General features: G+C 42.1%; 1 protein-coding gene across 3 annotated transcripts in view; it reads right to left on the reverse strand.

Moving 5' to 3' along the window:
• NFATC3 (nuclear factor of activated T cells 3) overlaps positions 1-24,980 on the reverse strand; it is an 870,211-nt gene that overhangs the window by 107,584 nt on the left and 737,647 nt on the right. For all 3 annotated transcript variants that reach the window (XM_085638479.1, XM_085638478.1, XM_085638480.1), the window contains exon 9: positions 2,246-3,259. In XM_085638479.1, coding sequence (XP_085494605.1) covers positions 2,246-3,259 — 1,014 coding nt within the window. The remainder of the gene's footprint in view (positions 1-2,245; positions 3,260-24,980) is intronic.

Below are 24,980 nucleotides of genomic sequence, written 5' to 3' on the forward strand. Positions count from 1 at the left end.
GGAAATATAAACCTCTGGCTGGCAGAGCTGCTGTACCGGCAAGAAACTAACACTTCGAAGGCACCAACAGGGGCAAGCAGGAACATTACGCACTGCTTCACTGATGGAGATGGCCCTCTGGGCGCACAACTGCACTGCAACACTTGTGGGAGCAATTATGCGCACTGAACAGCAGCACTGCACTTGTGGGAGGGTGATGAACCCCATGGGCGGAAGCGCTGCACTGCGGTATTCCACATAAGAAGTTATCAGGGATGCACCCCTTATGTCAGTGCTGCACTGCTGACACAGAAGTGAAACCTCTGGATGACAGAGCTGCATTGAGGTACACAGCACACATCACCGACAGCAGCACTGGACTACTGACGTGGAGCTGAAACCGTGGTTGGTAGCACTGCTGCCCATCATGGTGTTAGGTGCTCCTGTACATCAAGCACTGCTTCACTGATCGGCATCTGGACACTGCACCAGAGTGGGGGTCGGTACACACCCCAGGCACCAGCACCATACTACAGGCCCTAGGCCCGCCCTGTGGTCAGATGTTTCCCCTTTCACATGCGTACAGCGCACTCCTTCGATTCGGTGGCTCTGGACAGGAGGACCCCAGGCTTGGGTTTGTTTACTGGGAGTTAACAAGTATGGCTCTGCCAGCGAGAGGAGGCAGGGTCACTCCAGTCTTACTAATCGTGACGTGCTGCAAAGCGTCACGTGGTCTATTCTGGTGCTAAGTGCTGGGATACCTGCCTTGTGTGCTTATGGTGCGTGCACACCTCACTGTTCTAGAGGAGCAGGAATGTCCTTAAAGTTAATGGACAAGCAATACCCACAAAGACCAGAGATGGAGCACTGCTGATGAATCTAATCATGTGTCTCCTATAACTGCTGGGAGGCAGAGAAGGAAGTACGTTTCATATTGAGGAAGCCTGGCTCCTAAAGATGGAGGTGATCCCCAGGGGTGAAGGTACCACTGTCACACTTTCTCTGGGCTCCCTCAATCCTTTGCACCCTGCACTGACACTGCACCCCTAGCTAGTTGATATCATACAAGTGGCCCCATTATCAATTTGGATCCCGACAAACTGAACCCATTAGTAAAATCCCATGGCTAAAAAGAAGCCCACGTTTAAATGGGGACAGTTTTGAATCTGTAAAGAGACCCTGTATATGTGTTTTGCAAGGTATGGGACACTGACTACATGGGGGGATGGGGTGGGGGGTATTTTGGCTATCTCGCACACTCATGGTGGATTACTCCTGTGGATGCACTACCTAGTAGAACGGACATTATTGGGGTGAATGCTGTACAGATGTAGCTTATGTGCTGGGATGGTTATTGCAAGATGTCCTGATTTGGCTGGGGGGCGGACTATGGGAGACGGGGATTGATCGCATTTTGTTCAATGAACTAATAAAATTTGTTTAAAAAAAAAAATGGGACACTGACTACATTTTTGTTTGCAGCAAGCAATGTTTGTGGTAATAGAAGAACAAGCATTGGCATAGCCAATAGGTCTCGCCTTTGGGACCTTATAAGTGTTTAGTTATCCAGCACAATTTCCTTGGTGCAACAACATCAACTGTTGCATGGCTAAACACTAATAAGGTCCCAAAGGCGAGACCTATTGGCCAATGCTTGTTTCATGTTTGTATCGTTTACCCCTCCCTTTTCTCCACCCCAGGCGTTGGTCTGCGCGGGGGTGTACTGAAGCAAGCCCAATGATGAAGAATGTCACAATTTTGTGAGTGAGGGCAGTAATTTTCCACTGAGCACGTGCCACATTTTGATCACTATTTTCTACTTCTCCATGTGTGTTACAATTCCAAGATGCCTACCAGTAGGCTATGGAACAAGATTTTGACCAAAACACTGAGCATTTGCAGCATGCTCTTCAGCAGTTTGAGGCACTGTACTTAACTTGTGGTTAAAAAAACATACATGTTGTCATTTTCCCGAAAAAAAGATTTCATTACCAAAATGGTATTTATAAAACACCACTTGTGCAAATAACAAGCAACCGAAGTATAAGCTGATGCAATTCACAGATATGATACATAGATCTGTTTTATGGGCCGATCTAAGTGTGTTTTTGTTTTTTTATTGCCTTCAGTTCAGGATAATATAGGTAACGCAATTCTGTTCAAAAACATAAAATATTATCTTTAAAACATTTTCTTACACAGTAAGGCAAAATAAAAACACATATCCATACCAATGAATGTCTTGAATCCTCAACACAATCCTTACCATCATCTAAAGTGATGTCTTGTAGACCGATGGTCTCAAAATGTAGCTCTTGATCTTCAGGTTCAGATTTAATATTCAGAGAAGCATCATCAGTTGACACTGAAGCTGCATCACATACACTGTGATGGACTAGGGACGGTGCTGAAGAAAGACTTCCCAGTCCAGGGCTGAGGTTTTGTGAGGAAGGTTGTCCAGAATGCACAATCGGCACTGGAGATGAAGATGAGGTGGGACGCCCTGAGCTAGGTGTCTGGTAAGGCAAAGACTGTAACTGAGGAGACGAAGGTCCGGATAATGGTGAACAAACCAGTGGATAGGAAACTGTTGCAGTTGGTGATGAAGCAGAGCCTGAGTTTGAGGAGCGGTATGTGACTGGCTGCAGCTGAGGTGAAGTTTGCACAATGGGTTGACTTGTTGTAGGCGATGGAATCGAACTGTGTCCTGCATTTGAACAATGGTATACCACTGGCTGTAGCGATGACTGCCCAGAATGATCAGACTGTGCCAACTGCTGCCCTGCTGCTGCAGAGTCAGAATTTGAAGAATGGTACTGAATTGACCGTGACCCAAGATTCATTAAAAGAGGTACAGCTGAATCTTGTTGAAATGAAACTGCATCAAATCCTTGGCTAGAGTTCATGGGAAGACTAGACTGCCCATTATACATAATAGATTGCATAGGAAGGTAGGAAGGCCTCGCTGGAGGTGCAGACGTAGCTTGAAAAGACTGGTGGATTACAGAATGACATTCTGCACCAAGATTAATGTTCCTGCTCTGTAAATGAGAAAGATGGTGTACAGATGGGTTTAACACAGATGGATAGTGCTGCTGAACTGGGAAAATAAGGCTCCTGGGTGAAGTGGATAGCATATTGTCACAAGTATTTCCTTGATCTGGTGAAGGCAGGTGAGTTCGAATAGACTGTATGCCCTGAACAGATCCACTGAGGGGCATCGCCAAAGTTGTAACTGCAGGTAATTCCACCTCATCTCCGTGCTCTTGCTTCATTAAAACTGTGAATAAAGCAAATGAAACAGTTAAAACGTGCCTAAAACATTCGTACCATACAACAGGTGTGCAAACAGTACGACAAAAGATATGAAAACAGAACACCTGATCAAAAATATGTAGATAAATTAACATTTACAAAATGTATTAATGCCCGGGGTAACAAACCAGTGAGATAGAAGGAAAGAACAAATTGCTACAGAAACCAGTGCCATTAGGAACAGACAAGTGACATCTAATGGATGAGTAATTATGACATGGATGGGAAATTACCTCTTTTACTTATGTAGACAACTTGAATAAAAGACGAGAAAACTCTCAGATAGTTGGGCTAATGCTTGATTTGACCTTTATAAACGAACTGAAATATAGTGGAAGGAATATTGAAAATGAGCTAGGCCGAAATTAGGAATGAAAAAACAGGTTTGAAATCAGTTAGGCAGCTCATCAACGTTAGAAAATTAACTATGTAATTTATTATGCTTTAAGGATTTAAACTAAAATATTACTGTGCCTGAATTATTAATACACATTTTAAAAAACAGCTTTTCACTGAACACTTTATAATAAACGTAACATTGAATCAATCCAAAATGCAATTGTTACAAATAAATCATATTTTAAAAAGAGTAGCAGCAGGAATTCAAGAGAATGCACCCAGGGATAGCAGAAGGCTCTAGTAGGTGTTAAGTCTGGTCTAGAATCTTAACTACAAAATAAGGAATGAGGCTGCGTAAACTGGCACTGGATAAATTTTTCGAAATTCAATGGGATTTTAGCACTCTACCATGGACTGCTTATACCCTTTCATATTACATCACTTATAGCATCTGAAATCATAGCATTTATAACAATACTTATGACATCTCAAATACCATCATTTCTGAGAACACAGTGCATGGTAGGGTGGTGACTTATTGTTGTGTGGTTAGAGAACTGAAAACCGTGTATATGGAGGTACGACAGTTATAATAATGTGAAGGTGGTGCATAAATTAAACATTTACGGTATAACTAACTTATGTTTTCATTTTTAATGTACTTTAATTTTGATTTGTATAGAAAAAAGAAAGTAATAATTTAAATGTAGTGCATAAATTCAAAATTTAAGGAATAGCTAGAACTTTAGAATTAATGTTTATTGTTTAAGCTTGATTTAACTATAACTAATTTTAACCTTTGTTTTTGTATTGAAAATCTATATGTATGCATATAAATGCAGATCTATAAAAAAGAAATAAAACAAACGCTCTCGATCCATCACATAGAGAAGATGCCGTACACCTTTCAAGCCTCCATCATCCACACAGCTCCCTACTTAAATATCCATCATTTGGGTGTCTGTCCAAAAGTGCATCTAACTTTAAATTGAAACCTCCCTACCACATTAGGTCACCATCTGTCACATCCTCCAACAAATAAAACGTTGTTTGAAACTGCTCTGGATCCACATTAAGAGCATACGAAGACATGCATTTTATAAAATTCTATATGACGTAATCCCTTAACCAAAGGAATTCTACCCTTTGGCATCTTTGTTGATATTCAGTATGGGAACCTCAACATCACTTAGTATATCCCACAATATTTTATGCCTCTTCACTGGAGAGTTTAGGCCTTGGACATTCTAAATTAGCAACCCATCCATTTAAGAGGATGTGATCTGCCTCACCTCCATTGCCATTCGCTAATTCGGCAGATCACAGTCAAGAAACCCTTGCTGTTTCCAAATGCTTCCCCTTCCTAAAACAATAACAAAAAACACACATAACTAAACCAAAACAACTACCTCACCAGGAGGGTAGGATATGGAATCACCCCAGGCCTGACAGTGAGATTCTGTGCCTGTGGCCAGTCAATACCCCTCCCCCTCTCCAGCTCCAGCTGATAACTAACCCTGGGCATAGGACTACGATACGCTCGCGTAGTTTGCGCAACTACGCGCTACGCGAATTGCACGTAGCACAGTGCAAAAACGCATAACGGGCATTTTTTGCTTGTTCGCGGTCCTCAACGTCAAGTTGGTGACCGCGAGCGAGCTAAATAACATCCCGGCGAGAGTTTTTCCTCATTCGCGATCAGCAACATGAAGTTGTCAATCGCGAGCGTGGAAAATAAACCTCCCGGCGAGATTATCAACGCGGGGAAGTCAGGTTTCTCATTAGGAGTGGTTGCGTATGCTTGCGACCGCTCGCGCTGAGAAACTACCAGTCCGCGTTGAGAAAGCTGCCGCTCGAGTACAAATCTACTTGAGCGGCAGAAAACGACCGCTTGCACTCGGCAAGATGCGGTTTGCAATGCTTGCACAGTGCGGACAGCATTTTGCACAGTGCACTACGCAGTTCGCGTAGCTACGCGTAGTGCGAAGTGCACTTTGCGTAGCTACGCATAGCGCTACTACGCAAACTATGCCTAGGGTTACCGATAACATTGTGATAACATTACAGGCTCCTTCAGTTCCTTGATAAATCTCCCAACAAACAACACCACAAAGGAAGGCTTCTCAAGCGAGAGCAGTCACAAGGAAAAATAGGAAGCACAATTACTTATCGCTTCACCCATTTTCACTGTCTATTCCTATTGGTCCTCATTTTCTTCCCAGCACCCCTTTCCGAAGCTGAAAGAAGAGGATGCCCACCTGCCTACTTGGAGATCTCTTATTGTAAAACGTCCTAACAATCTTTGCCTTTTTCCATGATCTTCATGAGTGGATTTCAGCACCCTTGAAGAAATGTACTGCAAAACCTTGCAAGTAGCATGGTTCTGGTTACAACACCTCTTTAAATAATCTTGTCTGCAAGTGGTGAAGAACTGAGTTTGATGAGAATAAACCTCAGCCAGTTTTTCGAGCCATTGATAAGCCCAATTATTCCGGACTTGACAACACCAACTGAGAAAAAATCCTTTCCTCCCATATCTCTCCAAAGAGGAATGCTGTGTAGGCCCCATTCCGTTATTCCCTTGGAGTGTTTCTTTCACATTAAGTAGGTGGATATGGTCTATCAAACAGCAGTTCTCCAAGCCATCACATTTACCTGGTGTTTGTGGCACAGTACAATAAGGATAAATCATTCATCAGAAATTAGAAATGGAGAGGTGCTTCAGTGCAGCCAGTCACACATGCAGTACCAGCTCCTTGGGACACCTTGCCTGGTTCCTCACATCTGGGGCTTCCTTATTTAGCTGTACAGTGCCCATAAGGGTCTCTTCCCAAATTGGCATAGCTTGCAATAGCCAGATGTCCCTTGTGCCAAACCTCCAAGGAGACACAGGCCTCCCAGTAGACACCAAGTTAATTAGCCATCCACTTTCCAATTCCCAAGTTGGCAGCTAGAGAGGAAATTCAATCAGGCGTTATTTGATCTTGCAGCGCATTCTAAACAGGTCTAGAAATAGCACCTGAGAGACAATCTGTGTCAACTAACTTGCTCATTTAGTTGGGTGATCCCAAACAACAAAGCCACTCGTACTACCCCTTCAGCTCCAGAAAAAAGATGGTAGCTGCCTTCAAAATGAAGGGAGGGGGGCAGAAAACTCACATCAACATCAGTAGTAATGTAGCCGTAGCACAAAACAAAATGTACGTCAGTGTATGCCAGTTCAGGCAATCAATGCCACTCTTTATTTGAGCTCCAGCAGTACATAGGAAGGCCATTTAACATCAATACAGGGGGAAATAGACAACTGATCACATTTTAACAAACTGACTAGTACCTCAATAATGTTTACCAGTTTCTGAATTATAGAATGGTGATCAGATTTGTCATTACATCGTGATCCCCAGCATACGGGTTTTGCAATGCCACCAGTTGCAGAATAATGGGAAGTCACCAGTTTCAGAATCATGCCAGGTCTGCCAGTTCTAGAAACATTTCTCAGGAACAAAGGGGGCAACCCAGTAACCCATGGACCTGGGCTGGACAGTAAATATGTAAAAGGTGAAACCTAGCATTTTCCAGCATTCCTGAATCATGGCATGGCTACCATTTCCAGATTCATGTCTCGGAAAGCTAGAATACAGAGCAGTTTCTGTTTAATACCCTGTCCAGCAATTCTGGAACAATGGCATTACCACCAGTTCCAGCATCACAGCATGGCCATGGAACTAATTTCACAATTATGGTTTAACTGTTTTTATTCAGGATACGCAATATGAACACTCCACTAATCTGCAGGCTGGCACATAAAAAACAAGAGAACAACAAAATTTCGAAGGTTATAATGTACCAATCAACATTCACCTTCAAAATTATTTGTAAGAGTCATCCCTAGAAAGGATAATAAAATATGTGGGTTAAATGGCAAAAAGGGAAAGAAAAGGATCTTATGGAAAAGGAATAAAAATGGGTATAAGGAGATAAACATTGAGAGTAACTGACATCACAGAAAGTACTCTCTCTAAACATGAAAATACACTGACTCCCCCCACTCCATGATCCAGTCTGTATTCTAACTGCCAAATTTAGGTATTGTCCCGGTCATAGATATCAGCATGCAAATCCCTTTTGTGAGCAGGTAAAGAAATTCTACAGGGAATTCTACTATATATCTTCCACATAAGCACAAGCAACCTCCACTGCGACAACAATGACTGAAAACGGATTTCAGTAGGACGTCATCAACTTTGCCAGTAACCAAAGTAATGCCACAGTAACAAGCTACTCTCACTCACTCATGATGACCATCGTTTGTTGCCTTTTCTACTGCATCTCACTAGAGTACTGGAAAGCAGAATGCGGTTCTTCTCATTTGTTAATCCCTCTTACAGGGAGGCTGTCATTTTCAAAATGTTTCTACACCAGATACAGTCCCAGAGAGTCACCATGATCGTGCACCTCCTCACAAACTCCCTCCCTGCCTCCAATATGTTGCCATGTCACTTGTTCTACTGCGGTTACTGCCTTTTTCACTTTGTCCTTATTTCTAACAATGGAATCCAAAACTCACATCATAGTCTTCTGTCGTTACTGTAGGAGTCCAGCCGGCAAATATCCTATTTGAGTAAGGCTACAAAAATGGTGTCCCTCATGCTGCAACTATTTAACTGCTTGACTGCAATACTTTAATATCTATATCCCAGCACTGTGAGGTGAGAGCAGTCTTTGCTTTTTAACGAAATGAGAGGTTTCCCAGAAGAATGCAACTTTTACTGTGATACCAAGTTTTCATCCCAATGAACACCTGTGAGAACAGCACTATCAATCAGTAGGAGGAACTTTTGATTAATGAAATTAAGGTTCACTTTGCGAAATCTTGGTGTAGTCCAATTGCCATTGGCTGCTCCATGAGCAATCAGCTAGTGAGTTTTCTGTGTAAGGCTGGCATCTACAAGTTCGTTTTTGAATTTTCTTTGGGATACTGAGCTCCCTTGGCCAGCCAAACGCTTTGTGACACAAACAGTCCCTTTCAAGAAAGATCTAAGTTTTGCGTTGGAGGACCTAAGGTAAAGGTTTATTTTAGGGCCCTTGCCAAACATTTTTACTTTTCTACTGTGTGGAGAGTCGAGCATGAATACGCAGTCATTAAAATGTAATAATTGGATTACTATGGAGACAATCTAGTCAGATACGAAATGGAAAGTACTAACCATAGTGCCGAATGCACCCTTCATCTCGATTCATAAGAAGCTGCATACCTGCAAGTGAGGTGTGGTGCATGGTTCGCAAAAAATGTCTGTTTTGATGACTAACTACATCACATGCCCCGTGGATTCTACATTCCTTACGCACCCACCAACTCCCACACAGTCATTTTCTCTGCGTCTGTACCCAAGTCACAGACAGAGAGGAGGTTGTAGGCCCGTAGGTCAGGGGAGGGGGAAGGATGGGTGAGGGGGGCTACTATTGCAAACGTCATTAACAGTACAATTACATTGGAAACAGTAACACCTTATTTTCATACTACTAAGAAATTCCAAAGCTGTGGAATGAACTGCTGTATAAAAACAACTGCTTTTATCACATTGCGAGTTAGATTAATTTATTAGTACATCCTAGTCAACCATACTCCAGGAAAATAGGAGACTGAAGTACAGAATTTTGTAAAGAAGAGGCAATCTTATATTTAAAAAAGTTGATCTAAACACATTTTATTCAGAGCTTTGCCAAACTGAGCAACAGATTGTGAAATGACTAACGTGCCATAAAGCTCACAGAACACCTCTGGAGTAGTCCATGTAGCTTCCTTGCCCATGAAATTCAAGGTAATCGGACACTGAAAGAGAACAGAGACCTGGCATTGGCTCTCATCCTAAGCACCAAGAGACTCTATAGCGTTGGCAGACAAGTAGCCTATTGAATGACTTAAAACTCTTACCAATATAAAATTGAAGGTTAAGCCCACCTTCCAGAAAGTGAATAGCCCTTTCTTCAATTGAGGGCTGATTTGGGGAAATATTTGAGGGCAAGCTCTTCGCTAAGAAGAAGGTTCAACAGGATGCTGAGACGGTCTAAAAGATGTGTGTGTGAAGGACTTTGCCATTATAAAAAAAATATTAGAACTTGCAATGTTGGGAGCTCTACTGAGGACTATGGAGGTATTGGCTCCTATAGGCCTTCTGCGCCAACATTCTTATGTTTGTCTATATGTTTCTACCTAAGTTGCGAAAATTCTGCTCTATGTGGGGAGAATGTTCTAACAGCATCATAACCCTTCTGCTGAGGGCAATACTGGTTGTTAAAGACTTTGCCATGAGGGCCTATAACGAGGGAGAGGACCTTTAACAACCGGTATTGCTCAGCAGCGGGATAAGGCGACAATGTAAGGTTCTAAAAAGGATACTGTGCGTAGTTCACCAGCACTGTAAGCAGAGGTTGTGGCACGAAAATGTACACCTTTTCCGGATCAACAATTGAATGTCACCAGTGGTGTGAGGTTAGAGAGATTTACAGGCCAAACGTCAAATAATAGGATCTCAAAGGGAGGAGTGTGCTCTTAACTGGAAGGAACACATTCAGCTATGAGTGATTCCGTTCCCCAAACACTTGCAGTGGAAACATTATCATTCACAGCCCCTTTAGGCTTTGGGAGTGAACGTGTGTCCTCCGCTAAAGATTAGTAACTACGTTTTAGCCAGGTGCTCTTGTATTGAGGGCCTTGGTCCATGCTTCCCTAGCAGCCTTAAACACATACAGGTTGTCAGGAGAATGCAAATAATCGACAACAGAGGTGAAGCAGCAGGTTCTTCTACATCAAAAGTAGGTCCGCTCCCAGCATGAATATTGTGTGATAGACACACTTCCTTGAAACAAATAAGTGAACAGGAGGTATAGGAAGTGAAGTGAAAGGTACAGGATAAAAGTCATTCAGCAGCCTTTTGGTCAATAAACCACTATTGTATTGAAATTTCAAGCACAAGGATAAACTAACAGGGAGAAAAACAAGAATACAATGCTACAACAAAAAAAACATGCATCAGCAAACCCAATAAGTCTGGCCGTGGAAAGAGTATGATTTATTTTCATTATTTTGCAAATCTATGCAATAGGCACTGCAAGCCAATCATTGAAGGTTACAAGGCAGAAGTCGTCAATGCACTATGAGGCTAGCCCCAAACCCCTTTAAATAAGTATAAAACACAATATGTTAGCATACAATGGCGCAAGTACCATAAACGTCACCTCCAAAGGGAGTGGTAATTTGTTGCCGATTTGCCAACAGAACAACCATAGGGTGAATCTAGTTCCTGTTGTCTCAAAAGTTATACTGTAGAGCAGTGGTTCTTAACCTTTCGACTTCTGTGGACCCACACTTGAGAAATCAAATCAAATCAGGTGTTTGTTAGGCGCAACTTCTCACCCGTAAGGGTCTCAAGGCGCTGGGGGGGGGGGGTTGGAAGCAGGAGGACGAGACGGAGTTGATTTGGCGGCCCATTTTGAGCTCTGAGTCCAGGATGATTCCCAGGTTGCGTGCGTGGTCCGTGGTGGTGTGCGGGCTTCCGAGGGCGGGGGGCTACCAGGTGTCATTCCAGGCGTCTGGGTTTGGGCCCATGAGCAGTACTTTCGTTTTGTTGGTGTTTAGTTGTAGGCAGCTGTTTTTCATCCATTTGGCGACGGCTTCCATGCCTTCTCGAAAGTTGTGTCTGGCGGTGTCGGGTTCATTGGAGAGGATGAGTTGGGTGTCATCTGCGTATGACACAATGTTGAGTCCCTTGGTTCTGACGATGGGGGCGAGCGGAGCCATGTAGACGTTGAAGAGCGTAGGGCTGAGGGAGGAACCCTGGGGGACTCCGCAGGTGGTAAGTGTGGGGTCCGAGAGGAAAGGGGGGAGTCTGACCCGCTGCGTTCTGCCGGAGAGGAAGGAGCGGATCCAGTCGAGGGCCTGGTCTTGGATCCCTGCGTCATGGAGTCTGCGTATTAGGGTGCGGTGAGAGACTGTGTTGAATGCCGCTGAGAGGTCGAGGAGGATGAGGGCTGCTGTTTCTCCTTTGTCCAGTAAGGTACGGATGTAGTCTGTTGCGGCGAGGAGGGCGTTTTCCGTACTGTGTGTTTTTTCTGAAGCCGGATTGGGAGGAGTCGAGGATGTTGTGCTCTTCGATGAATGTGGCGAGTTGGCTGTTGATGGCTTTAATGGAATCCCCACTGAGTTATTACTGGAATCCAAGGACCCTAGCGTGAGCAATTTCGATGGCCTGAACTGCAAAATATTACAGAATACAGAAACATGCATTCATCAAACAAACGTACAAATGATGAAATATTGTATTTAATTCACAAACAAATATATATATTTTTTAAATCTAAATTTTATTTTAAAAGGGAAGGTTGGAGCATTTCTAAATTTATTGGAGGCCACCCATCGTTTATACTATATTCTGTTTTATGCACGACTCAATCAGGGGATACCAAGTTAAATGCAAGTCTCCAAATTCTATTTCCTTCACATTTACTGAACATTTTAAAATTTTCAATTTTATATTTTGCTTCTTTATATACACTTTATTACTCTGTTATTACTCTTATTTAATTTCCTAAGCAGTCCGGAACCACCTAAGAAGGCTTCATGGAGCCGTATGGGTCCCCGGATCACAGGTTAAAAACCCATGGTGTAGACTGTAGACACAAAATAATCCATTACTGTATGATCTATTCTGAGGGGAAAATGCCCAAAAGAGAAAACAGATGTGATTGTGCCTCTAGGCACAAACATTAGACAATTTAAAGAGAATAAATCAGAATTGTGTCAGTTTACTTATGCTAAGACAACAGGAGGGGCTAAATAATACATTATAAATTGAAACGGAAAATGGTCTTGCTTGTCCAACAGAAAGAACATAATAATGCCCGAATAAAGACTTGTGACAATAAGGGGAGGAAGTTTCAAGAAGAAAAATCCTATTTTGTAGTTTTTACAGAAAGTAATGCGGAAACGACAATCTATTTGGGCTATGTGCTTTATAGCAGAATTCCTAATGTGGATTTCTTTCATAACAATAATGCCGTAGGGAACGTATAAGGTAAACCTAATTTATTACAGTTACCATACCAATTCGGACTGTTGTAAAAGAACCCCCCAATCGGAATGAAATGTAATGTCAACTAATGCACAATCCTGTCTAAACTTCGTGAACTTCTTAAATTCATAAATAATCTGCACCAGTCTGCCAATCACATTTCAATCGATAAATTCTTCATTTTTGAAAATTCCCTTCAAAGAAAAACAGGCCTATGTGAAGCAATTTTATTTTGTATATGTAATTAAAGGTTTGTACTTTTTATTGTTTCACTATTGTATACCTCCATGAAAAAAGCAGGAAGCCTGTGAACATAAATGGGCATTCCCCTTTCACCTAGTTTAATACCCAGGCCTCGCAAACGCCTGAGACTGCTGTGCTTATGAGTTTGCATCTGCGTTCGACTATGCCTGAACCCTCATGCTGAGCTTGGACCCAATATCTCGCACTGAACACATCTTTCTATACTAGCAGAAACACAATGCTAAACTGCATTTTCGGAGAATACACGTGTTCTACAATTTAGTTTGATCAGTGAGAACTTAACTCAATATGTCTTTTTTTTTTCTTTTATTCAAGTTACATATGTAATATGAAAAACGTCTTTGGCACTTTCAGTGTTCGTTGTTTAGCTTAAAGAACCCCAACAAACTGTATATTTTTCATAACCTGTTATGCCTGTAAATGATGACACGACATGTGCATTAAATGTTTTTTTAAGAACATGGAGATAAAGGTGGCCGAAAAGGGAGAGAGCAAACAGAAGTCCTAGATACAAAACTATCAAAACATATGGAAAATCTATTTTTAGTTTTTAACACAGCCGCAAGGTATTCATTTCATTCAAACACTATTAATTTAATTCGGGTAGTGAAAGAAAAGTTATCTTCTGCGATAGTGTTTCCACCAACAAAGAGGCAATGTGCATGTAAAGAATACGAACATGTGTTCAGCTGCTAAATCGCCCTAGACAGGAAAGATGCATTTATATAAAAGAAACTCTATTTTTAGAAGCACTAACCAGATAAGTCCCGTGTTATCCATTAAAATGTCACAGCAACAGCACTGCAAGAGTAGAACTAAAGCTAGATGTGAAAGCCCACAAAAGAAACTGCCCTCATTTACTAAAGTGACCGTGCTTCCTGCTAAAGGCGGCAACTAAATAAAGGCCATCCGTGATGCTCTTGCAAGATGTCAGCAAGGACGAGTTGTCACCCAGAGACTGTACCAATGAAATCTTCTTTCTTTGACCGTCTTAATTGACATGCAAGTCCTGAAACAAGGGCATTTTCACCGTGCTCGTAACCATGATATTCCTGCTGGCACAGCACGATCAAGTATAATTTTTTTTTAAATTACAATTAAAAATAAAATAAAGATTTTTATTTGAAAATGTATTAAACATACGTCTGCAGGAGGTCGAATAGAGATGCTGCCACTTAAAGTCTTCCCAAACACAGTGCACTGCAAGAGCAAAGGCCACTCTGTCTAAATGGATCACCATGGGAGAAAAATAACTTATCAGCAGGGTTATATAAGAGGTTGTGCTGCAAATTGGACTTTTATTATTACATTTTTTTCCATATCCAAGATGGAATCGTCGTCATTGTACATACCGTTATAACAGTACTGCCACCAATACAGCAACATTAATTAGAGGTAGACCAGACGAAATTGAGCATACGGTAACAAAAAGTATTTGGTCGCCAGCTTACTCTACTTGAGATAATGCAATAATGATTGGAGAAAATAATGCACGAATCTCCAGGTGGTAGTGCACCATATTCTTTGGAATAATGATATTTCACAACAGACTCACGCAGCATGTTGACTCCAGCTGAGTAAGCCCTATACTTCCCAGAAAAGGGTGGTTCACGTTCTAGTGCCTTTGTTAAATATATAAAACCACACAGCAAGCTGTAGCTTGCATAGATGCAGGAGTACCTGCACGTGCAGCTGCATAAAAATTATCATTTGTTTAGTTCAAGTAGTTTCTCAAGGAACAAGTTACTTACCCTTTGTAACACTCCATCTGTTGGATATTCTAACTAACTGCAGAATCTTCAGCTTGATAAGAGAACTCCCCCACGTGCCACACTGAATCTGGAACATTTAAAACAGTATTGCCATTACTCCCAGCCCCAGTAAATGGCATCCTGTGGCTCCGAGCTGACTTTGTTACAAACCGAAAGTGAATGAGTGGCATACAAGTTCCACCTCTGCTCACTGATGTCAACATTCTGCATTCGGCCTACCTGGCTAGAGTAAAATCTATGAAAACACCAGCTCAAACTACCCCAGCTTTGCTTCCTCTGATGCAGATTTGAAACATACATGCTCTGAAACTGTTCGCATGTCACCCCCTACTGGAAAAACATCTGCACTGTACTGTCACCTGTTACTGGTTGTCCAGACCTTTACAAATGAGAAAGCTGTATACTCATTCTTTACAAGAGCCCTAAACTTGTCAAGGCCACCAACAAATTCCTTGACCTGGCCCACCTATTAGTTAGGCGGTCTATCTAAATGAAGTAGAAGGCCTAGCCCTTACCATCTGTATCTCATTGGCAAACCACTGTCATAGGACGGGCTACAGCAGAATCTACTGCACTGCGGCATAAACTGGTAAGTAGATAACAAAAACGCGCTAATGCAGGTTTATGGGACAGGTTACTTTATTCTTTTACGGAAAGCATCAAAAAGGTACTAGAGACTAATGAACGCACAGTTTGACTCCCCACCCCACTTGACTACAAAATTAACATCTCTAGTCACAGACTAGAACTGTAAATATGCACTGTTCTCCGACAACTCTCAATCACTGCTCGATTTGGCAAGCTCCGACCCCCTCCATCAGACTTGTACAATTGTATTTTTCACAATATCATTCCACGCCTGTTATTTTGTTTTACCGTTAAATGGTTTTATTTCTACAATCTACGCATATTTGAAGTCCTAGCAAATTCTCCAATGGTCTAACCACATGTCCACTAATGTGACTACATTATATGATGTTTTGCATACTACTCTTCAATTTATATTGCTATCTTATGTCTCCTTTTACTAGGGACTGCATGGCTGTTAACTACTTATAAAAAATCAATAAAATAAATATACTAGGTGAAAGTCACACCAACAGTGGACGTCTGTGGTTGGTAAAGGAAACGCACATACATCGAGAAAAGAAAAAATAAGTATGCCTAGCCCCGAGGGGCATAATCATTCAGTTGCTGGCGGGATTTGGAGAATGCTAAGAAATCTGCACGCTGAGCACACACAAACTGCCATGCATGTCATTCTTCACATATATTTTCCAATAAAGTTTGCCAACAGAGGTGTGTCTTGTTTTTTGTGGTATATGTTGGCCGCAGTTTATTTTGCATAACATGTACAAATGACTTTTGTGCTACAGTACCGCTGTCATAACCCGCTATGACCAGGCCATGAACCAACGTCACGGGATGTCTTAAATCATTTTGACAAGCTCATAAATCACAGTCATGACTGTTCATTCATCAATCCATTCAGCAGTCATAAATCATTTTGACAGACTCGTAAATCACATGACAGGCCATAACTCACAATGGCTGACAGGTCATAAATCATTTCTGATATATCGCAATCACGTTCTGTTATCTGTCTGCTATACTTGTGACACCTCCTAGTTTGTTCAGGCCATCGTACATGCCGTTTTATGGGGTCATAAAATTAACTCTTGGCTTTTAAGCTGATTGCGTAGGGGATAGGGAGGGTGGCGGGGGTTGGTAGCCTCTCCCTGGAGTTTGGTCCAACTCGCTACCTTGTTTGTCCATTTTGTGCCCTGCCATTCGGCGGGTCTAGGCTGCAAGTGCCGTCTCTGCTTGCTCCCCCTTCCAGCCTGCTCACCCTGCCGTCCCAAGGTGAGTGGCCTTCCTCCTGCACACTGCCCTGCCAGTGTGCCTCCTTATATACAAATGATGTAACCCTTCTTAACCACCTGGCCTGCCGTCCAGTACTAGGACAATACTGTTGCTTGGTGTGGGTGGGTGGGTCTCTAAAGTTGTTCAGAGCACCGCCCCCGGCTTCCAAAAGTAACCTGTGCTGGGATGGTGGTGCGCTTATTGCCCCACATTGTCCCTACCTGGCATGCGGTGTTGTTCCCCCATGGGGGGGGGGGGGTCAAAAACATCACCTGGCCTCTGATTGTACAGGTATTTTCTGTCCCCCTTTTGACGCACGCTTTTTAGCGGGAAGGTGTAGACTGCCCTTTTGTTGTTAGGTGCACGGAAGCAGCCCAACCAGTTTTTCCGGGTTCCCTGCGGCCGTTATGGCGGCGGCACCCCGTGAGGCCTTCAGGGGCAGCCTCTACTACAACACGTGCAGGGTCTACACTCGCTGCAAAAAAAGTAAGTGTGCCGCCCTAAAGTCAAGTGAGGGGCATAACCATTCAGTTGCTGGCAGGAATGCGGGGTATAAATGCATCTCTTAAAGTTCCAAATATGCACACACAACGCAGCACATAACGCGTTACGCGGCGACCACACGAATAGAAGTGCTCTCTGCTGCAGCTACCAGAAGGCACAGTGGACCTCTCTCTGGTGCAGGACGTGCATGATCTCTGCAAGGAGCCTGCTATTGATTTAGCGCATGATGAAAGGGGCAATGGTTGAACCCGGAGTTGCGACTTTACTAGAAAGTCAAAACCTTTACACTCATTCAAAGTGTGTCCACTTCTGTGTCTGCAAAGTGCGGCTTTAAAGTTACACAAAATAACGTGCAGTAGACCAAAAGAACACGCTTCTCGTTTTGTTTAGAACAACTACATAATTATGTGCTTCAGACTCACTCTCCTGAGGCTAGCCCAATGCCGACTGCAGTCTGCGGTGGCTTAAGCGTTTCCGAGTCAGCTGACTATTAATTTACGTCATGATTAGGGGCTGAACCCGTGTTGCCGGGGTCTCCACTACGCCGTCTAATTGTTAATTGTTGCCCTAAACGTGGTCAAACAAGAATATTTTTGATTTTCACTTTCAAATGTCTTTGCTGTTTAATGTATTATGAGAAGGTGTCCTTCACAGCTTGTCGCATGCGAAAATACACCTGATAAGAAACAAGACCCACAGAACCGTTGTTCTAATTCTTATGTCATATCCTGATCCTGGATTTGGGCACAAAGTGTTTTGGGCCTGTATTATATACTAAATCTTCTCCACAGATTTGCCCCATACCAGAATACTCAGCCTGAATCTAGAGTCCTACATACCCCATACCAGCACATGAAGCCCTTCTTCAGAGTCCCGGTTATCCACAGTAGAACACGAGATTATGTTGTCACATAAGAGAACTTTCAGGCCTCAATCACATTTACTGTTATCCTAGAAATGAACACTCTGCCGTTCTCTATTGAGCCAGTTATCCAAAGACTGAACTCTCGCCCCTTCTGGTTAGATTATTAGTTTATTGCTCATTTGTTAAGTAGTGTGATGCTTTGATAATGGTTGATCCTGTATTAATACCTCATATGTACATTTAGGCAACTGCATTCAAGAAATCCACACGTTTCTTTTTTACACCTTAAATCATATTTCACAGGCTTGATTCTCTCATACTAATGCTGAGAAATCGAACACAAGTCGGATACACAGGCATCCTGACAGAGCGGATCTTCAGGCTTCTGAGGGGGCATCAAATCTGCAAATAGTCTGAGTAAAAGTCACTCACTAACGCTATTTGTAGCTTTCTCAGCCAAGGCATGACGAAACAAATACAGAAACTGACCTCACTTATTTCACTAATAAAACAATTATTAGATTACTGCTACAGAAAGACATACTTTGGCCACAGAATACTCAGTCACATGATCTGCACTACAGACACACTTCCGCCCTTGCTCCTGGCGTGCCATTAGCAACACTGTCCAGAACAAACCTCGGCTACAAGCACACATTCCTCAGACACTGTTCATGAGGTGTCGTGAGCTACACTGTCCAGGGCAACAAACCTCAGCTACAAGCACACATACCTCAGACACTGTTTCCGTCATCTTCATTGCTTGATTTTTGCTCAAGAAATGTCACTCTGTCATTGAATGTCACTCATAATACAGTGAAATTATGAAAATGTCTCACATAAGCAATCTGAAACCTTGGCAGCTATGAAAACATGTATACCGAGGAAGAATGACTCTTTCCTTGTAAAGGGGAAAGATGTAACCCTGAAAAGATTCACCGTCATTGGGGTCATTCAAGAAGAATTAGTTCGGAATCAAGTAGTAATGCATGCTTATGATGCGTCTATACAAGAAAGATTGTGGATTAATGGTGATAATCCTTGCAAGATATTGCTAGGAAGGCTGAAATGGTGTGCCAAAGCACTTAAGAAAGACGGCCAGTTGTCTGTGCAGCAGGAGACTGTTGCCAGGGTGCTCACTAATAAGTCCCAAGTTTTTACCTCAGATAAATCTTCCAACAAGAAAGATGCAAGCAAAACTCCACACAACCGCTGGACAGACTAAGACACGAATAGGGGGACGATATTGGCAGGCCACTAGAAGACAAGGACTGGAACAATATTTTAGAACAAACTGCCAAAGTAACTCGAAATGCCCGGTTTAGCCTGATCAGCTTCTATATACTCCACCAAGCTTATTCAACCCCAGAATGTACCAACCGCTATTTTGACGGCGCAGACGCTAGATGCCAGAGGTGTCAAGAGCAGGGGGCGACTTAAGCATATGGTGTGGAGCTGTGCCTCCTAAACACATTACTGGCAGGAAGTGACACAAGTGACAGCGAGGGTGGTCCCCTGCACACGTACTGCTACACTCATTTCCACACACCGCTAAAAACAAAACCACAGCTAGGTTCCAGGACCTGGCATTTATTCTGGCGAAATGAGAAATAACCAGTAGCTGGAAGAAACCGGGGGGCCCCAACGTCCTCAGATGGAAACGTGAGCTGCTGAAATGGGCGGGTTGTGAGGGCAGGGTCCTACTTTGGAATGCACAGTGGGGAGTGGGCAAGCCGGAACGAGCCCAAGCATGGGAGGGGCTGATGGCAGACTTAACAAGAGTTGGCTTCCACCCCAGAGAGGCTTCCACATGTCGAGAACCCCCAGGGACCAGATTAGGGCGGAACAACTCAGAGTCTGGAGACTGGGAGCGTTCCCGAGCATCGACACACACGGGAGAGGAAGGGGGTTGCAACTGAAGGTCCCGGCGCAGCACCATTACTCACGCCTTGCGTGCCAGAGAGCCTACTAAGCGAGCTGAGTAGTAGTCGAGGTGAGACAGCAGTGCGGGGAGGGGGGGGGGGGGGGAGGCGGGGAAATTTTGGTTCATTGTCTTATTGTTGGGGGAAGGGGAAGGGGGGTATACCTTGCATATATAGCGTACTGCTAGGAGACAGCAATGTGATCGTTCTAGTTGACGCGTATGAATGAGGCCAAGCTAGGGTAACAACAAAGTAAGTGATTAGGATATGTTTCTTTTTTCCTGTCTATTATACACTGACACCCTAAAAGGGGTATGTTTCATGATGTGCAAAAGGCAATAAAAATGTGTTTAAAAAAATAGAACAGTACAAAAGAACTCAAATGTTTTCGTTGTGACAGTAAATATCATTTAGCCAAGGATAGGAGGTGTCCAGCCATCAAACAAAAGTGTTCTAATTGTATGAAAATTGGTCATTTCAGCTGCTTTTGCAATACTAAAAAGTTTAGAAAGGATAACGTTAAATGCATTTAGGAGGGTGCACTCTCATCGTGTAATGATGATAGTGATGAAGAAAATTGAAAAATTCTAAATTTAAAAGAAAGAAAAGTGGTCCTAAACATTTCTTGCCGTGATGACTCCAGTAAACTATTGTGTTCGATGTCTATGAGAGGGGTTAATATACGCATTGCTGCAGATTCTGGTTCACCATTTACCGCTGTCAATGAATCCATTTGGTCTAACAAAATTATTGATAAGCTTGGTCCTAATTTAGTTGATGCTGGCATTGCCCCCGAGAGTTACACTGGTGAATCTATTGAATAGCTGGGTTATAGAAATCTCATGTTCAAAAACAAACCGGCTTTGTGGAAGATGTATGTTTCAAAGAAAGGTCCTTCTGTTCTCAGATAGAAGGATCAAAGAAAACGTGATATTATTTTGGATCCCAATGGCGTTGAACAGGTGTTAATTTTGGATGAGTATTTGGGGAAACGAGTATGTGAGGAGTTTCCAGATGTCTTCTCAGGCAAATTAGGCAAACTAGATGGTTTTGAACACAAAATTGTGCTTAAATCAAATGCTTCTCCTAAAATTCATAAACTTAGGAGTAGTCCTTTATCTGTCAGAGATGAAGTGGAGAAGGAATTGAAAAGATTGATCAAGGATGGTGTCATAGAAACCATCGAGTGAGCAGAATGGATTTCTCCATTGGTCGTCGCGAGAAAGGCCAACGGAAAAATCACATTGTGTATTTATCTGCGCCACCTTAATGGTAACATTTTGGTGGATCAATTTCCTCTTCCCGGAAACAGTGAAATGCTAACTAAATAAAGAGGTACGGAAATTGTTTCCACTATTGACTTATCGCAAGCCTATCATCAAATGCCCCTGTGTGATGAGAGTAAAAAACTTACCATGTTCATCTCTCATATTATATTGGTTGTCCCACAAGTCTGTTGAACTACTGCAGTAAAAAGAAGCATTTTTCATAGTCACAATTCTATTTGTCCACTAGTTATCTCTGAGTGAGTGTCAGATTAGACCTGCTCAACTTAAGTTGTTTTTTGAAGGATAGTAATGACCATTAAATGAAACTCAACCAAGTGCTGTCATTGTTAAACAAGGTTGGGTTGACAGTGGAGTATTCCAAGTCCTAATTTGCTGCTAAGAAGGCAACTTATTTAGGTCACAAGATTAGAGCCGTTGGCATTCATCCTAAAACTGCTATTTCTGAAGCTTCCAGTCCCAAAATCAAGGACAAGAAAAAATCTTTTTTGGGACTTTTCGAATTATTTTCCAAGTTTGAGAAAACATTTTCAGGTAGAACTTTCCACATTAGGCAACTTTTGAAATTAAGAGCAAATTTTGAGCGGTCTCCTGACTGTCAAAAGGAGTTTGCGGATATCAAAAATGCTATTTCTTCAGCCCCCCCTTTGCAGGGTTTTGATCCTTAGGGAAAGAATGTGATCACCACTGATGCTAGTGGAACTGGCATTGGAGTGGTTCTTTCCCAAGAGGGGAAAAATGGTTGTGAATGTGTTGTTGCCTATGCATCAAGGTCGTTATCTCCTGCTGAATGTAAATATGCTGTAATTGAAAGAGAAGCTCTTGCATGTGCATGGGCTCTCGAATATTTTCACAATTTTGTTTGGGGTAGAGAAGTTACCATCAAATGTGATCACAAACCTTTAGTCAAGGTTTTGTCTAATGAATAACGTTTCCTCTAGACTAGCAAGGATCTCCATGAGATTATTAGATTTCATTTATAAAATTGAATATTTACGTGGGCGAAAAAATGCTGTTGCGGATATTTTGTTGCATTTGCCGATTCAAATGGTTGAAAACCAAGATGACCTTAGGGAAAACGTTCAGGTAGCCTGGTTGTGGGACCATGGTTTGGAATCTTTGACTAAGGATGAGTGGATTGAAGGGTGTAAGAATGATTTGTGTTTGGTGAGAGTGGCTGAATTTGTGAGTAGTGGTTGGTCATGCAAAATGGAGGTGAAAGATCTCAAGGCATTCTGGGAGGTCAGAGATGAGTTGACCATTATAGATGGGAATATTGTGAGAGGCGAAAGGTTGGTTCCACCTAAAAATGTGAGAAGCAAATTAATATCTCTAGATCACGAAGGACAGTTGGGTATTATTAAAACAAAATCTATTGTGAAAAATAGGTGCTGCTGGCCCGGCTTGGACATTGAGGTGGAGAGAGTTGTAAGAGAGTGCAGTTCATTTTTGTCGGCTGACAAAACCCTCACAACTTTGAGCCAATGAGTGATTTTATGTGTCCCGAGTCTTTTTGGGAGCACCGAGCGGTGGACATCATGGGTCCTGTTGGAAGTTCTGAAAAATGTGTAATCTCTCTTGTGGAAGTTTTTTTATAAATGGCCTGTTGTAAAGATTATTAAGAAATTGGACACTGATATTGTCAACATTTTTGATGAAGTGTTTCTTAATGAAGGCACCCCGGTCATCATTATCAGCCAAAATGGTGTACAATTTATGTCTGATGTTATGATGCAGTATTTGAAAAAATGTGGCATCAAACACAAAATGACCTTGTTGTACAATCCTGGTGGCAACGGTCTTGTGGAACGTTATAATAGAGTTTTGAAGGGTGCCATTCAGTTGGCTTGTAGGGACAACATACCCTGGGAGACTCAAGAGTTTAAAACGGTCTGGTCATATAGAGTTTCAGTAGTTGATTCCACTAAGTTTTCTCCTTTCTAACTCAGGAGGGGAAGGAAAACTAGGGCCAAATGGTATCCAGGTTGGGTCAAAAGAATTGGTGATGTAAATTGGTCTTCCTCTGAATTAAAAAAACAATCTGTTACTTAAAAACGAAAATTATAAAGAGTTTTATGACACTAAGTATAATATCAAACAGATCAATTTTCTGTGGGTCAGTGGGTAAGAATTAAGAAACCTGGTTTTGTAGCCAGAAATGAGAGCAAATATTTTGAACCTCAACATGTTGCTGAATTGAGGAAAAACTCTGTGATCTTAGATAATGGTAAATGTTGGAATCTCAAAAGAGTTACCTTATGTGAGCAAGTTAACATGGATAACATCAGTGGGGCAACCGTTGTTCAGAAGGAGAACGTCATAAACCGAGGAAAAAGAAACATCAAACGTCTGATTGCTTTAAATGATTGTATCTGTGATTAAGCTCTTTTTTCTCTTTATTTGGCTGCGTGCATAACTTTATTGTATTTAATATTGTTTGTTTTTGTTGCGTCTTTTTATTTGCAAAGGGGGAAATGGTGTAGTGTTTTTTATTCCTATTCCCCGTGGTGCAGAATGTTGGAACTTTACCCTCGTAACAATGCCTGTTTTAGTTTAATCTATATGCGCTGACAGGACCGACAGTTGGTTCCTGGAGCTGGCAGTCCTGCTGCAAGTCTGGTCGTGAATAACCACTTCAAATCTTACCTTTTGTCGGTCTTCACTACAGAAACTATGGTTGGGGATTTATGATTTTGATTAGGATCTCATTTTATACAAACACGTTACGTTTAGGAGCGACAACCTGGACTACAGCAAGGAAAGAGGAGGAACCTTTGAAATATATTTTCTTTGTATTATTATGATGCCCATCCCAGGCAACATGTCGGTATTCTTGACATATTATAATTGCATTTATATAGCGCTTATTACTCCTGATGAGGCGTTGTATCCCACTGAGCATTATGGTGGTCACTTCTGATATACTGCCGGCTCTAGCATAATCAGAACATCCTCAGCCTAATGTGACCACAACTTTAGCCAAACCATCATATTATGTGTACAGGAGTATTATGGTAACACCACTGGCATAAAAGAGGCCATGGCATAATAATATGACTGCAAACTAGTGATCAGTTTGACACACTGTTCCTGCCCGTCGCATAATTTTGGCCCTCCCTGGCATGCAGCAGCCATCTTTGGTGCCTACTGAACACCTCATATGTGGGCTTATAATCCATAACCTCTAATGGCCACCTCTGCTTCTCAGTTGGCATTCCCGCCTTTTGGCAGAACAGTCCAGATGGGGGGCTGTAGATGTCTGTAGTCAAAAAGTCGAAGATGATATTTTGGGGTTCAAACGTGCACTGACTGACTAAAAAAATACAGTGGTATCTTTGTACAAAATAGCTATTTACAGGCAATGACTGTATTGGTTTGGAAGATTTTTAATTCAAATTGTAAATCGTGTGTTTGGTAAAAAACATTTTAAAAAAAAGTTAAGTCAGTGTTTCTATAAAAACTGACTGCTTTTCCTTAATATTCTTGAAATTGATATTGGAGATGTATGTTGATTACTGGATTTTTGTTCTTATCTGTGCTTTTATGATCTGTATTTAATGGATCGAATAAAGATTTTGATTGTTATTTATGGATACTTTATGTGGCGATGAGACTCCTTGACAATGTTTCCTTGTTGTCAGAGGACACGTGCTTTTATGAATGTTAATTCACGGCGAACCAGTTAATACTTTAGGTAGATACAGTTATTTAAAACTTAAATTACTTGATGTTCAGGAGGGCAACTGCTCCCTTAAACTGTCATGAACCACGTAGAAAGCACCCCGTCACTACTGCTGTAT

This window comes from Triturus cristatus, chromosome 12 (assembly GCF_964204655.1).
Source record: "Triturus cristatus chromosome 12, aTriCri1.1, whole genome shotgun sequence".
Taxonomy (NCBI): domain Eukaryota; kingdom Metazoa; phylum Chordata; class Amphibia; order Caudata; family Salamandridae; genus Triturus; species Triturus cristatus.